General features: G+C 43.5%; 1 protein-coding gene across 2 annotated transcripts in view; it reads right to left on the minus strand.

Moving 5' to 3' along the window:
• Positions 1 to 10,544, minus strand: part of HUNK (hormonally up-regulated Neu-associated kinase) — a 152,388-nt gene extending 141,844 nt beyond the window's left edge. For both annotated transcript variants that reach the window (XM_060234337.1, XM_060234338.1), the window contains exon 1: positions 10,017 to 10,544. In XM_060234337.1, the coding sequence (XP_060090320.1) occupies positions 10,017 to 10,277 (261 nt within the window). In that variant the 5' untranslated portion in view covers positions 10,278 to 10,544. The remainder of the gene's footprint in view (positions 1 to 10,016) is intronic.
• Positions 10,545 to 15,188: the final 4,644 nt, after the last annotated feature.

Below are 15,188 nucleotides of genomic sequence, written 5' to 3' on the forward strand. Positions count from 1 at the left end.
ACTTGAAACTCCCATGCTTGACATCATGAATAAACACAGATGGTGCAGCTCTGGGAGGAAAGGAGAATGCTGCTTTTTAAAATAGGTTCTGCATGTCTTTTAACCTAGCTCTTCTGCTAGTGCCATGGAAACCTATGGAACTGCTACTTGCCATCCCTGTCCCATTAATGTCAGGCTCTGTAAGGTTTAAGAATATTAACTGAAACATACTAACCATATGTACTTCTTATACTAACCCATATATCTTTACTGCTATGTAGTCTCTATGCATATCAAAGAGACAGCCATTAATGTGTAAACATTGTGGATGCTCCCAGGGCACAAAAGAATGTGGCCTTTAAAAGATAGCTTGGCCGCAAGGCAACTTCTCAGGGGAAAGAGATAAGCTAAGCCTGTGTGAAAGTTTGCACCTCCAACTCCTTGATGTCTTGAGAAAGGGAGCTTTGTTTAGAATTGCTTTGATGTAGAATCTCTTAAGAGTGACCCATGCCTAGGCATCGGTATTAGTCTCAATCTTTGTATCCAGCTATGAGTTTCCAATAAAATGTCATTTTGTTTCAAATGAACATTGCCTTGAGATTCCATCGCCTGACAGTCCACCCAGAAAGAAAAGAAAATATAAAGCTTAATAAGCTGTTTTAAAATGTATAATTTTAACTTTAACCATTTACACTGTTTCACCATAATGATAATAATGTAAAAAACCATTTTACATTCTATTTTTTACTAACTGCCTCAAGCCTAACTACATTTATCTTGACTATGGAAGTGACAGCAGAACGATGTCAAACACAAAATAACACAAGTGGACAGGAATGAAAAGCTAACCTAGATAATTATATAGTGCATGGATTGTCTACAAGATGAAAGTCAAAACCTTTTGAGTTATTTATTGAATCCCTGTTTCATTGACAACTGAACAACAACAACAGATTTCCCTATAAATTTTAAAACGCACATTAAATATAAAAATCATGTATGAAGGCTGGAAGTAATTTTGTATGGTCTACAAATGCCTCATTTAGGACATATATGTTAAATGCCTTTCAGGTGCTTTGATCTACATTAACAACAGCCCCTAGCCATTTTATATATAACTGTCACCATTTGAAATGTCCAGCTCAGTTGTTTTTGGCTCCTACCTGACCTCAAAGTAATCCTGTCACTCTTTTTCCCCCTCCCCCTAGCAGGGCTTTTTTCCTTGAGCCTCTAGCAGCTGCATGACAACTTCAATTTGACAGAATCAGCTTTCCCCTTCAGTTCTTCTCCATGCTTTGGGGGACAATTTCATCTGCTATAAGACAGGCAAAAATTCAAGATGCAGGAGTTCTTGTCAGAAAAAGACAGAAATTCTAGTTTCTCTTTGGACCACCAACCCTACTTGGTACCCTCTGAGGGACAGCAAAATAGCCGCCCTGAGCCTGCCTCGGCGGGGAGGGCGGAGTATGAATAAAATGTATTATTATTATTATTATTAAAATAGCATATACATACACTGTTAGGAACATATGTGTATCTACTTTGAAAAAGACCTACTGGGTATTGTAAAAATTGTAAAATAGATGGATAATTTAAAGCAGAAATCCCATGACCAGCTTCAAAGGTTTCATCACAATTCCATATATGGATCCTGGGTTTTGTCTTTTATCTGTAAAATGCAGAAAGCAATTCATTCACAAATTTACAGTGCAAACCCAGGCAGAATTATTCCAGTTTAAACCAAATAATTCCAATTAGGCTGAAATTTCACTTAGGTAGGTAAGTTTCACTAAGACTTAGGTTAATTGTAACAAAAACCTTTCTTCCAGTATGAACACTAGTATGGGGGGGGGAAGGGATTTACATTAGGAAAAGATATTAATCCCTCCCTTGGTTCACTATCACATTTTAAATCCGAATAACTCCAACTCTTATTTGTTGAATTTTAAGGAGATCTACAGTGCATTTCTGTACAGAATCACACCAGTCTAAACCTATTCCAAATACTGTGCTTAGATTAAGTAACTCTGCATTGAACTGCACTGCTAATTACAGTTCTCTAACATCTAATTTAGTTCGGCCCTAAAATAAACATGGCATTTGCAGTACCCTTGTGTGTGCATGTTTTTTATATCTTATCAAATAGGAGGTGGTCTTCTGTTTATACTGCTGGAGACAATGTCTTGTCTTAGTTGCATAGAAGTAAAAGTGTTGGATTTTTACCATTTTAAAATTCCAGAACGTACTACTATTTATAGCATATCATATAGACCAAATATTACAGCCAAATTCTATGTTATGAAGTTACATCTAACTGTGGAAGTGAGCCAGTGTGGCATAGTGTTTAAGAGTGCCAGACCCATGTTCAAATCCCAACTTGTGCCATGGAAACTCACTGGGTGACCTTGGACCAATCGCAACCTCTCAGCGTACCTCACAGGGTTCTTATGAGGATAAAACAGAAGTGAGGAGAATTATGTAAACTGCTTTGGTCCCCACTGGAGAGCAAGAGAGGGTAAAAATGAATTAAATAAATAAGAGGCAACAGAAATCAAAAATCTCCTTGACTGCTTCAAAGCAACTCATGAGCCACTAAACCAGGGGTGTCAAACATCAGGCCCATAGATGGCCCCTATCAGGCCCCCAAGCAACTGGCTGTCATCTGCTTCCTTCTGGATAACAGTTTAGTTTGCAAGGCTTGCTCAATATCACAGGAGCTACAGAGCAAAGTCTCTATTTTCTCCATTGGCTGAGGCTCATCCCTTGGGAAGGAAGGGAGAAATTGCTTTGCCAGGCTCTCTCAATCGCACAGCAGAACTACTGAGCCAAGCCACTCTTCCTTATATTGGCTGAGGCTCCTCTCCCTAGGGGAGGAAGGAAAGATCCAGAGCTTCCTTTGTCTAGTTCCCTGGATCCCACAGGAGAGACACAAAGAAAGCACCTTTAAGACCAACGAGTGCTAATGTTTTAAGCATGTTTTATTTTATGAGTTTTTTAAAAAATTGTGTTTGTCTGTGTCCTTTATAAAGTTTATATTTCTGCTACCTAATCTTAAATAGGTAGCCAACATGGCTTGGCCCAACAAGGTCTCATTTATGTCAGATCCGGCCCTCATAACAAGTGAGTTCAACATCCCTGCATTAAACCATTAGGCTGTGTGTAGAGTAATTAATCTCTTCAATGATCATTCTGTAGAAGTACCCTTCTTTATTCCAGGTCTTGGTGAAAACCCTGTATTCCAGCCAATGATCACTCAATGTTATATTTTATTTAAAATCACTCCAGTTATCCTTGAATGGATTAAATAAACAAGAATCACAATGATACAGAAAATAGTCAAATTAGACTGTAACAAAAAACCATACATGTCATCCAATGTTCCCTCTAAATTGTAGAGTCTTGTGAGCAAAAATTCTACCTTGGAAGCTACTGGGATTAAAGTTGTGAGTGGCTAGGGCCTAGAGCAAACAAATCTATGCAGCAGCTCACAACTTTAACACCAGTAGCTCACAAGGTAGAAGAAGAAGATATTGGATTTATATCCCGCCCTCCACTCCGAAGAGTCTCAGAGCAGCTCACAATCTCCTTTACCTTCCTCCCCCACAACACACACCCTGTGAGGTGGGTGGGGCTGGAGAGGGCTCTCACAGCGGCTGCCCTTTCAAGGACAACCTCTGCCAGAGCTATGGCTGACCCAAGGCCATGCCAGCAGGTGCAAGTGGAAGAGTAGGGAATCAAACCCGGTTCTCCCAGATAGGAGTCCGCACACTTAACCACTACAATAAACTGGCTCTCCAAGTAGAGTCTAAGGCCATTTTTCCTGAGCTGAGACAAAAATGTGTGAGCCAGAGGCTAAAAACTGTGAGCTAGCTCACACTAACTCAGCTTAGAGGGAACTCTGATGTCATCTCTCCCCCTACCTGACCTACATTCTAAAATGAACTGCAATTTCTAAAATTCTTACCAACCCTTTTAGATACGACAGCCTCACCATGACCCAGATTTATTCTAGGCATAAAGCCAATATGTCATATGTTACTTTCCTCATGGCTGAAACTGCAAGTTAGCCTAAAAAGTTTTAAAAGACGAAGATGATGATGAAGAAGGATGCTTGCAGATTTATACAAAAACCTAAAAGCAAACTCTCAGGTCTACTGAGTCAAAATGTCCTTAACAATGGTCTAAAGTTAAAATCTGCAATGAAACCACTGCCGTTCACTAAATTAACTCACATTAATAACAGAGTACTTTTGACAACTCTTGGACCCACACCTTAACATGGTGAGGGGGTTGTGTGTGTCTCCCAAGCTGAGAGCAATTATGTTAGCCTCTGTGAAGAGGCTAAACTCCTAGCACAGTCACTCAAGGTGTAATGGTCACAAGTCACAACAGAGACACCAGACATGCATCCACTCCCTTCAGGAATCAAGCTGAAGAAAACAGACATCCTCAGTGATGATAGGCAGGAAAAATCCTTCAAAGGTAGCCACTGGCCAGCAGTAGTGGAAGGTAACATCAGCAGAAGATCCATCAGATAATGGATATGACACTTCAGCTAACCCTGGTTAGTACTGTACAGAAGAAGGCAATGGTAAAGCACTATAATAACACAATCCAAAATGAAAAAAGATATAGTACTGAAAGACAGGAAAGGATGTATAACACCCAGCTAGGGAAAAGCAAAGGACAACTATTCTTAATGACATAACTGTGCTATTCTTAATGACACAATTGGATTAAAGCCGAAATATGTGAATGGATGCAAAAGGAAAGTCCAGAGCTGTTCTACACATGTAATAGGAACATAAAATGTGAGAAGTATAAATCAAGGTAAACTTGAAACAGTAAAACAAAACAAAAATTGAAATGTTTTAAACATTGTAATCCTAGGAATGAGTGAACTAATGTGGACTGGATTAGGACATTTTCAGTCAGAAAATTTCAAGGTGTTTTACCTGGAAACGACAAACACAAAAGAAACAGAGTTGCTCTAATAGTGAGGCAAGATGTAGCACAAGAAGTCAGCGGGCTATAATGCAAAGTCTGACCAAATAATATCAACCAGCCTATCAACATAACCATCACTCAATTTTACTCCCCAGATGCTGAAGAGGAAAAAATTGAAAGCTTTTATGGAAGTGTCCAGGAAGCAACTCTAAACAAGATGTGCCATTAATCATAGGTGACTGGAACGCAAAAGGAGGAAACGAAGTAGAATCAAATAGTTAGAAAATGTTGACTATGAACAAGAAATGAAGCAGGAGAGCAATTCACAGAATTTTGTGAATACAACAACTTGTTCATTGTGAAGACATGTTTCAGGCAACCAAACAGACTGGGCATCACTAGATTGCCAATACAGAGATCAAATAAGTTACATAATAGGAAACTGAAGATGGAGAAGCCCTATTCACTCTGCTAAAACAAGACCAGGAGTTGATTGTGGTACAGCTTCTGGTACAACTGCTACTACTGAAAATTAGAATGAAGCTGAAAAGCACCAAAACATCCTGAAGAGTGTAAGAACAGATCTGCACTATTAAGTACAAATGAATATGAACTGGAAGAATTATGTGTTGAAACCAGAGATATTATCAGAGAAGAATGTGCAAATACTATTCCTGCAACCAAAAGAAATGAAATGCCTCAATGGATGATGGGTGAAACTGCCAGTTTGGTGTAGTGGTTAAGTGTGTGGATTCTTATCTGGAAGAACCTGGTTTGATTCCCCACACCTCCACTTGCATCTACTGGAATGGCCTTGGGTCAGCCATAGCTTTTGTAGGAATTGTCCTTGAAAGGGCAGCTGCTGTAAGAGCTCTCTTATCCCCACCTACCTCACAGGGTGTCTCTTGGGGGGGGAGGGTAAAGGAGATTGTGACCACTCTGAGACTCTCAAGAGTATAGGGCGGGATATAAATCCAATATCTAAAATAGATAAGACTGCTAAACTTCTAAAATAGATGAGAAGCAAAAGGTGACAGACATAGAATCAAAAGGCTTAATTCAGCTTTCCAGCAGCTTGCACATAGAGACTAAAGAAACGATTCTAATAACCACTGCAAAGAAAAAGAAGAAAACAACAAAAAAAGAAGTTTATTCCTCAAGGTCCAAAAAATCAAAGAGAAATTTAAAGCATAGACAGGAGTGATAAATGATCAATATTGAAATACTTCAACTGAACAGGACAAAATAAAGAAAAGATGTAAAAAGAAAACTAAAGACTGATACAGAAGAGATGAAAGGATGACAGATTCCTTCCAAGAAAAATCTTTTGAAGAGGAATCTGCAACATTAGAAAGTTAAATGAAACGTACACTGAGAGCAATTGGAAGAAACAAACCACCAGGAGTAAATGGAATATCTATAGAGCTATTTCAAACCATGGAAATGGAGTCCATCAAAATCTTAACAAGAATATGTCAACAAATATGGAAAACAAAACAACAGCCCACAGACTGGAAATGTTCAATTTACATTCTGATCCTGAAAAAAGGTGATGTCAGAGATTGCAGCAACTACTGGACCATCACATTTATTTCTGATACAAGTAAAGTGATGGTCAAAATCTTACAACAAAGATGCACCAAATATTCAAGAGCAATTCAGAAAAGGAAGAGGCACTAGAGATCATAATGGAAATTTACGCTGGTTACTGAAGCATATGAGAGAACTGTCAAAGGAATTCAGCTTGTTTCATAGATCACAGCAAAGCTTTTGACAGTGTGGATTTAAAAAATGGGCATTCCACAGCATCTGATTGTTCTGATGCACAACTATACTCTGGACAAGATACAATTGTTAGGTTAGAATTTGGAAAAACAGAATGGTTTCCAAGTGGCAAAGACATCAGACAAGGGTTAATCATCTGCAGAACATACCATAAGGAAAACTGGATTAGATTTAGATGAAGGTGGAGTGAAAATGGTGGAAGGAACACTCACAATTTGAGATATGCAGATGGTACCATATTACTGGAAGAAAATAATGAACTGTTGAAACAAATCCTGATGAAAGTTAAAGCAGAAAGTGCCAAGGAAGGAGTACAGCTGAACATCAAGGAGACAAAAGTGATGACTTCTGAGTAATTACACAACTTTAAGGTTGACAATTAAGAACTTTAAACTGTTAAAGGTTCTCTGTTTCTTGGTTCAATCATCATCCAAAAGAGAGATTGCAACAAAGAAATCAGAAGGGCAGCCATGAAGTCACTAGAAAAGATCCTCTAGTGCAGGAGTGGCCAATGGTAGCTCTCCAGATGTTTTTTGCCTACAACTCCCATCAGCCCCAGCCATTGGCCATGCTGGCTGGGGCTGATGGGAGTTGTAGGCAAAAAACATCTGGAGAGCTACCGTTGGCCACCCCTGCTCTAGTGTAATAAGGATGTATTCCTGGTGACCAAGATCAAAATAATACATATCACAGTATGTATTATTTTGATACTATAAGTGTGAAAGTTGGACACTTTATTATTTTGATACTATAAGTGTGAAAGTTGGACACTGAAGTAAGCAGACAGGAAGAAAGTTGATTCATTTGACATGTGGTGTTGGAGTAGGTATTTACAAATACCATGAGCTGCCAAAAAGACATATAAATGGGTTCTAGATCAAATCAAGCCTGAACTGTCCCTAGAAGCTAAAATATCCAAAGCGATACTGGAAAAGACAATAATGCTAAGAAAAGTTGAAGGCAGCAACTGAGATGGATTGACTCAATCAAGGAAGCTACAGCCCTGTTTGCAAGACCTGAAAAAGGCTGTTAATGATAGGACATTCCGGAGGTCCTTAATTTATATGTCTTCCTAAGTTGCAAGCAAGTTGATGGCACTTCACACACACACACTTTGAGAACTGGACTGACAATGAGGCCAGCTCACTTCTCTAAAGCATTCAAAGCACTTCTCCAAGGCTTACAGTTACACTATTCACTTCTAATCCAGTGTGCTAAACCAGTGTCAACTGTTATTTACATAGATCAAAATGGGTAGACATGTCAGTTTGTCTGTAGCAGCAGAACTACGGTTATATACATATATAACTTTAAGCTTGAGGCTCATAAAATGCCACCCCTTCCCCCCACTTCCTAAAATATGGGTTTATCATATTCTTTTTCATCTCTTCTTGCCATTTATTGGAATACTTTCCCTTTGGATTTCCTGCACTGGACAAGATAACTAATAAAATCCTTCAGCCTTCTAGTGACCAATAAAGACCTTTTTTAGAAGCAGAATGTGCATATGTGAGAATAAGACTTTTGAGCAAACATTCACAAGCTAGTTTAAAAATTAATATGTCTTTTTCTGCTTAAAATACATTTATTTCTTTTATGCTCTTACATGATACTCCCAATTGTTGTTCATCCAGATTAGTATTTTGATTTTGTACCTGCTCATCTGTAGCATCGTGATCCCAGAACAGGCACTGAGCCCATGTGATGTCTATGATTCCTTCAAAGGAAAACATATGAACCTTCAAACGTCAAAGATGCAAACAGGATTTTTACAAAGTCATTTTAAAAGGTAATGAATTAATTAGAGTTAAGTATTTTAAGCACCCATGGAGACTGGAAGATTTGCTGGCACACCACTGTAATGACCCCAAAAATGTAATATTCTAATCTTAAACTACATACACCTAACCGGCAAATGAGTTTGTAAATGTTTCAGATCATTTTCAAATTACTTATTTCATTATTATCCTTAAATGGCTTTATGTTATCTTAAGGTAAGTGGCATAAGTGCTGCTATTTGTGAAATATGAAAGTGAAAAGATTCCTTCATAAATATTCCTGAATTTTATACCTTAGTGTTCTGTGTCAAAGGTTAAACGGTGCCTTGTTTTAACTTCTAAACACAAGTCAGTTTTCAGTTGTGAAACAGCAAACAATAAACTGTTAAATTACTAGGTGTTACATTATTTTGTTATTACATTTGAAAACTCAACAGCAAAAAGCACAGCACAGCAGAAATAATAGATCCTTACTGCATGCAGCATGCTCAGTACAGTGCCAGCATAACACAGTGTCTTCCCAAATGATAAATCATTAGGTTTTTAATGCCATTGTTGCCCTTTTGTAACAAATAATCCAAAGTCTATATATTGTGTTTCTATTTTATTGCATTTCCCCAGCGCTAAATGTGATACAAGAATTTGTAGTTGGGGAATGCAATTCTTTCCTCAACTAATGGATCTCAAGGAGGGAACCAGTGTAGTGATGTGAAGCTTGGAATATGCCTTGAGACTAGAGTTCTGATCCCCACTTAGCTATGTAAAGAAATCTCCAAGCCTTACTGGGTGATCATGGTCCAGTCCGTCTCCTCTTAGGATATTCTATCTCAACCATTCATGAGCAGCTTGAAACGGGTAGAATAACAATGTATAGACTGGCATGGCGAATATGGTTGTGTAACTAGGTATTGAATGTGTCAAGGCAACAACACAGTTTCTTTTCTTGGAACATCCATCCATCGGGGTTCATTTTATTTATTTATCCTTTGGTGACTGCATAATCACAGTATATTAGATTTGTTTTTAACATTCATAAGAACACAAGCCCTCCCTCTTTTCCAACCTGTGGAACAAACAGGGGAGGGGCGTATTTGTTGGCTGCTCGCTGGTCCACCTACGAAAAACCCGCGCTGCAGTCCACAGCCAGTACTGTTGCGACGGGTAGGGAAAGGGTTGGCGCCGTGGAGGGAGTTGTCTAGCGAGCGGGAAACTCATGAACAGCGGCCCCTGTGGGCGAATTGCTGGCGGTATTTGGGAGGGGAAATGGGGAGAAGCAGCTGGCGGCACCGTAGAAGGCGAAGTGAGGGACTGGGGGGTTTAGAGCAAGCAGCAGAAAGATTACTTGCGGGACAAAGGCGGCTCTCGGCAGCTGCAAATCACGAAAATAACCGGGATAGTCCACCTCTTTGGAAAGAAGGCGGCTGCCCCTTGGGCTGGGAGCTCTGCAGAAAAGCCAGCCTTGCTTTAGGTCTCACGAAGCGAACCTACCCCAAGGAGTGGGAAAGGGGGCGGGGGGAGGATAAGTACCTTTTCTGCGGTCACTACATGCATCCCTTCGCGCACTTTGGCAAAGGAGCCCTCGCCCAACTTCCTGCCGATCAGGTAGTTGCCGACGCGCTTGATGTGCTGGAATTCGCGAAGCCGCTCGCGGGCCGCCGACGCGTTGACCCAGGCCGCCAGGAAAGTTCCCTCCGGACCCAGGGGAGGCATCTTGGGCTCACCCCCGCTGTCGCCGAAGCTCGCCGCTGGGGGCTCGCTCAGGAGCCCATCGCCAACAGCTGCCGGCATCCTTTCGCTGCTGCAGCCGCCGCGGAGCCTCGCGGCAGAGGGTGGCGCCGCTTCCTTTTTCTCGCGCCGGCAACCGAGCGAGCCTCACCGCGGCGCGGAGCTGCTTTTGCAAGGACGCTCTGGAGCTGCCACTGCGCCCCACGCTTCAGCCTGCAGCACCCGCCTGCCAATGTGACCAGCACCCGCGAATCCACGTGGGGACCCGACCGCGCCTGAAGAACTGCAGGAGCAGCCTGCTGCTCAATGCAATAATGCCATGCAAAGGGCAAGCAGGACTCCGGCTCGCTTGGTCCAAATCTAGCACGATCCCTTCGGCGACAGCGAGACTCTACAGCCAGCGAAGGCGAGCGGCTATGCTACGACACTGGGGGCTGCACATCACGTTGAAGAAGGAGCCAGAGCCAGCTCCCGCAGATCAATTGTCTCCAGGCTTCCTGGAAGCCAGTTGGCTGCCTTCTCCTCATTGAATCTGTCGATCACGTTTCTCCTCCCTCCTGTACCGTGCTTGCTGTCTCCTGGTGCTGTTGGTTGAGGCTCCCTTCCCCCCTATACTGCGGGGAAGGGTCAGGAAAAGGGGGGGGGAGGCTTGTTCAGTCTGAATTTGCAGTAATTTAATCCGATCACTCTTTTGGGGAAAAGATGTAATGAAACCTCGGCCACAGCCGTGATCTTTAGGAAACGGGTAAATTTCCCTTTTATTGCTTTTTTTTACTGCTAGCACAGGTCTACTAATAAAACTAAATATTATCAAGATTTTTTAGTTCCGGAGAGTTTTCAAGAAGACACTTAACATTCACGAAGAAGCTGCATTTTCCTTTCTCCCTCTATAATTAGGGCACTCACGCAGTGACATGGCTCTTTTTCCCAGCAAAGCTTGGTTTATTTTTCTCATTATCTCTTTAATTCTTCTTAATACTTTAAAAATGCTGCTTTCCCCACCTTTCCTGCTTGAAAGCACTTCCGTTGGCTTTCACATGTCTGCTGATGAAATGTGCTCCAGAGCTCAGATCGTGACAGCCGTGCCAGTAAAGCACACATCCTCCCTCCACCCACCCCTTTTTGATGTTAAGAAAGCCAGGATGAAAATGCAGTTATCTTGGTGTGTGGTGGTGACGGTGGTAGCTCTACCTTTAATTGTACGTTATTTTTTATTTACAGCTGGTTGCCTCCATTTTATGTCCTCAACATATGTTTGTCTATTTCCTAAATGCATATTTCCAGATAATTAACACTGCATCTTTCTTCCTAACTGTGCTTTAAAACCTTATACTATTCCCTAAAGCAACTCCTGATTCAAATAAAACTACTGGCAAGATGAACAGATGGGAAATTGAGTCAGAATGATTCCGTATTAGGCAAACTCATGAAGAATATCAGTGGTCCCAGAAGAGTCAATATACCCACTTACATGTACCTTAAGGCTGATTCAGACAGTACTGATGCTACATGGGAATTGGAAATACTTCCATTTGTAGTAGACCCACAAAAATTACATAACATTTTTTCAGTGTGAAGTGTACAGCAACTCTGTGTATGAATGCCAGGGGGAAAAAACCCAACCAAACTGTTGGAGCAAGAATCTACATAAACCCAGTCTGACAGCTACAGTATGACAGCTGGTGATCTAGCTGCCAGGCTAGGTCACAGTGACCTGATCAGCAGACCGGCTTGAGCCGGCAGAAGCCAAGTGATGCAATCTGCTGAGTCAGCACGGCCAGGATTGGCTGCTTGGACTATATATGATCTGTGTGTGCATCACACAGGTCTCTCCCTGTGAGATGGTGGTTAGGCGAAGCACTTTGTCCGTGGAGGTGATATTGTATAGACTGCACAAGAGAGCACTTGTTGTGTATATATGTTAATACACCTTTTGGCACTAGTTGCACGTGTCTGCCTGATTTTCTTTCCTGAAGCCCTGTGTCGGGCAAGTCATCTCCCTCACTCTGCTACTCCCGCTCCGACAGGGTTATGGGCCCAGCACGCTTCCGCTGCGCGGAGGAGAGAGTTGAGAGTTGAGCTGACTGTGAGTTTGGAAAGAGCCGGAGGCGAGGAACGCCGGTGAAGGACACAGAAGCACCACCGTTCTCTGTTTGAGAGCCAGAGGGACGTCGGCAGCCAGCTGTGAGGAGGAGTCGGCACGATGGCTCAGCAACAGCTTGGAGTAGCCGTTGAGAAGCTCACCTCAGCCAACTACGCGGTGTGGAGCCTGAGAATGCAACACTACCTCAAGCGTGAAGGGCAATGGCTGCTCGTGAGTAACCCCCCTGCTGACTTATCTCCTGCCGAGACTGTGTTATCGGATAAGGCACTGGCCAACATAGTGCTGTCTATAGGAGATGACCAGCTGGTTTATGTGCGAGGGAAGGACACTCCCAAGGCTGCCTGGGACGCGTTGAGTGCGGTGCATGTTAGCACCACTGCTGGTTCCCTCATGGCCTTGACAAGGAGGATGTTCCGCACCGTTATGCCGGCTGGAGGGTGTGTGAAAGATCACATCAAACGGCTAACGGACTGTTTCGTTGAGCTGGAGGCAAGAGGCAAGACTGTAGCTCCAGACGACAGAGTGTACATTTTGCTGTCGTCGTTGCCACCTGAGTACACTCCCCTGATAACTTCTCTGGAGACGGTGGACGTAGCGACCCTGACCATGGAATACGTCTGTGCCCACCTGCTTGACTTCCAAGAGAGAATTGCGGCCGTGAGCTGTCCGGGGGTGTCGGCCGGGCAGCGTGCTGTTATCGGTGTGTCCGGGAAGACAGCCAAGAATGAGCCAGCTTTTGCTGCTGGCAGGCGTCCGAAGGTGGAGGAAGTGGAGCCGACTGCGTTTGCAGTCCGTCGCTGCTATGGATGCGGGTCGTCGCAGCACCTGCTCCGAGCTTGCCCTGAGAGGGAGAAGAGGCGGGGGCGTGTGCGGCGAGAGCGGAGGACCGCCAGCCCGTGTGAGGAAGCAACCCGGCTGGTCACGTCTGCAGTAGAGAGCACAGGGTCTGCTTGGATTTTAGACTCCGGGGCAACGAGCCATCTCTGCTGCGAGAAGGAGTTGTTGAAAAACATTGACAGTCCTGAGCATAAGTATGTGAGATTGGCTGATGGGACCACTGCCAATTCTGTTTGCTCAGGCAATGTGGAATTTCCTGCACTGAAATGTATGTTGCAAAATGTGTTGTATGTACCCTCACTGCAGTCTAACCTGTTGAGTGTTAGCACACTGTTTGACCAGGGATACCAGGTGAGATTTGAGAAAACCTGCTGCAAAATCCTGGGAGGTGGGGGAAAGTTGCTTGTGACAGGAAAGAGGGAAGGTAAACTGTATGTGGTCCAGAGTGATTGTGCCCAGGTGGCTCAGGTGTCGAATGAGCCTGTGCACAATAATTGTATACATTTGCTCCATAGGAGACTTGGGCACTGCGGATTTAGGGCGTTAAAGAAAACCCTGGAGCTTGTGCCTAGTTTGAAAGTAAATCCTTGCAAATGTTACTTGGATTGCCAGGTCTGCAAGAAGACCAAAAGCAAGGCGTGTGCTGTTGCTAAAGAAAGCTCAAGGGAAAGCACACGAGCCCTGGAACTAGTCCATTTAGACGTTATTGGCCCATTGCCAAAGAGTCTGTCGGGGAGGAGATACTGCTTGGTGGCCACCGACGACCACACGAGGTACGCGTGGGTTTTCACCATGGTGCATAAGTCTGAGGTGTATAAGACATTCACCAAGTGGGTCAAAGCAGTGGAGAGACAATTAGGGGTTAATCTCCTAGCTGTACAAACCGACAGAGGGGGGGAATTCTTATCTAACCAGATGAAACGTTGGCTGGAGAACAAGGGCATTGCCCACCGTCTGACGAACCCAGCAACGCCCCAAGAACATGGGCTATCCGAGCGAACAGGCGCCGTGTTACAAACATTAATGCACAGCATGCTCGAGGATGCAAAGCTGCCAATTCGTTATTGGGCGGAAGCGATGCATTGCTCGGCATACGTACATAATAGGGTTTGGTGTAAGCCTGTAAATGATTTGCCTTATAAGCGGCTATATAACCACTGCCCAGATTTGAGCTTTCTGAGGGTATTTGGAACCCAAGCCTGGGTGAATATTCCTCTGAAACATAGAAGGAAAGGAGGTGACCGGGCAGTGAGCCTAACCTTTCTGGGCTACCAGCCAGAAACCAAATCATATCGCTTTTGTGATAAGCGGGCGAAGCTGACCTTTAGTAGGTCCGCTGGATTTAGTGAGTCCAGCTGGGCAAGATTGCACTCTACGGAAAGAGACCTGGGAATGCTGCCAAGTACTGATAAGAATGTTGGAGCGCAGCCCAGAAGCCCAGCCCAGGAGGTGGCACCCAGTGGGGCTGGAGAAGGTGAGCCGAATCCTGGCACAGGGCCACGGGTGTCGGCTAGAGCCACAAAAGGCATCCCTCCTGCTAGATACGGGTTCCCAAGTGCAAACCAAGTCAGCACCCCTGAACCTGAAACATACGAGGAGGTGCTGAAGCTAGATAGTAAAGAAAGGCTAGCATGGTTTGCCGCAATGCAGAAGGAATATGATTCCTTGCTGAAAAACAGAGTGTTTACTGAGGTGCTAAGGCCGGGCAACCGGAACATTATCTCCTGTAGGTGGACCTACCGGTTAAAGAAAGACGCAAATGGAGCCGTGCAACGAAAGGCCAGGTTAGTGGCCAGAGGGTTCAGCCAAAGGAAGGGATTGGATTATCAGCAAGTGTTTGCCCCCACTTTAAAAGCTGAAACCCTCAGGGCAGCATTGTGTAAGGCTGGAAGTACGGGGCAACAAGCCCATCACTTTGACTTCGAGACAGCCTATTTGAACTCCCCCTTAGACCAGGAGCTGTTTATGGAACAAATCCCCGGTTTTGATGGTGGGAGTGGTGTGTTAAAACTGAACAAAGCCTTGTATGGTTT

The sequence above is a fragment of the Heteronotia binoei genome, chromosome 3, assembly GCF_032191835.1.
Source record: "Heteronotia binoei isolate CCM8104 ecotype False Entrance Well chromosome 3, APGP_CSIRO_Hbin_v1, whole genome shotgun sequence".
NCBI lineage: Eukaryota > Metazoa > Chordata > Lepidosauria > Squamata > Gekkonidae > Heteronotia > Heteronotia binoei.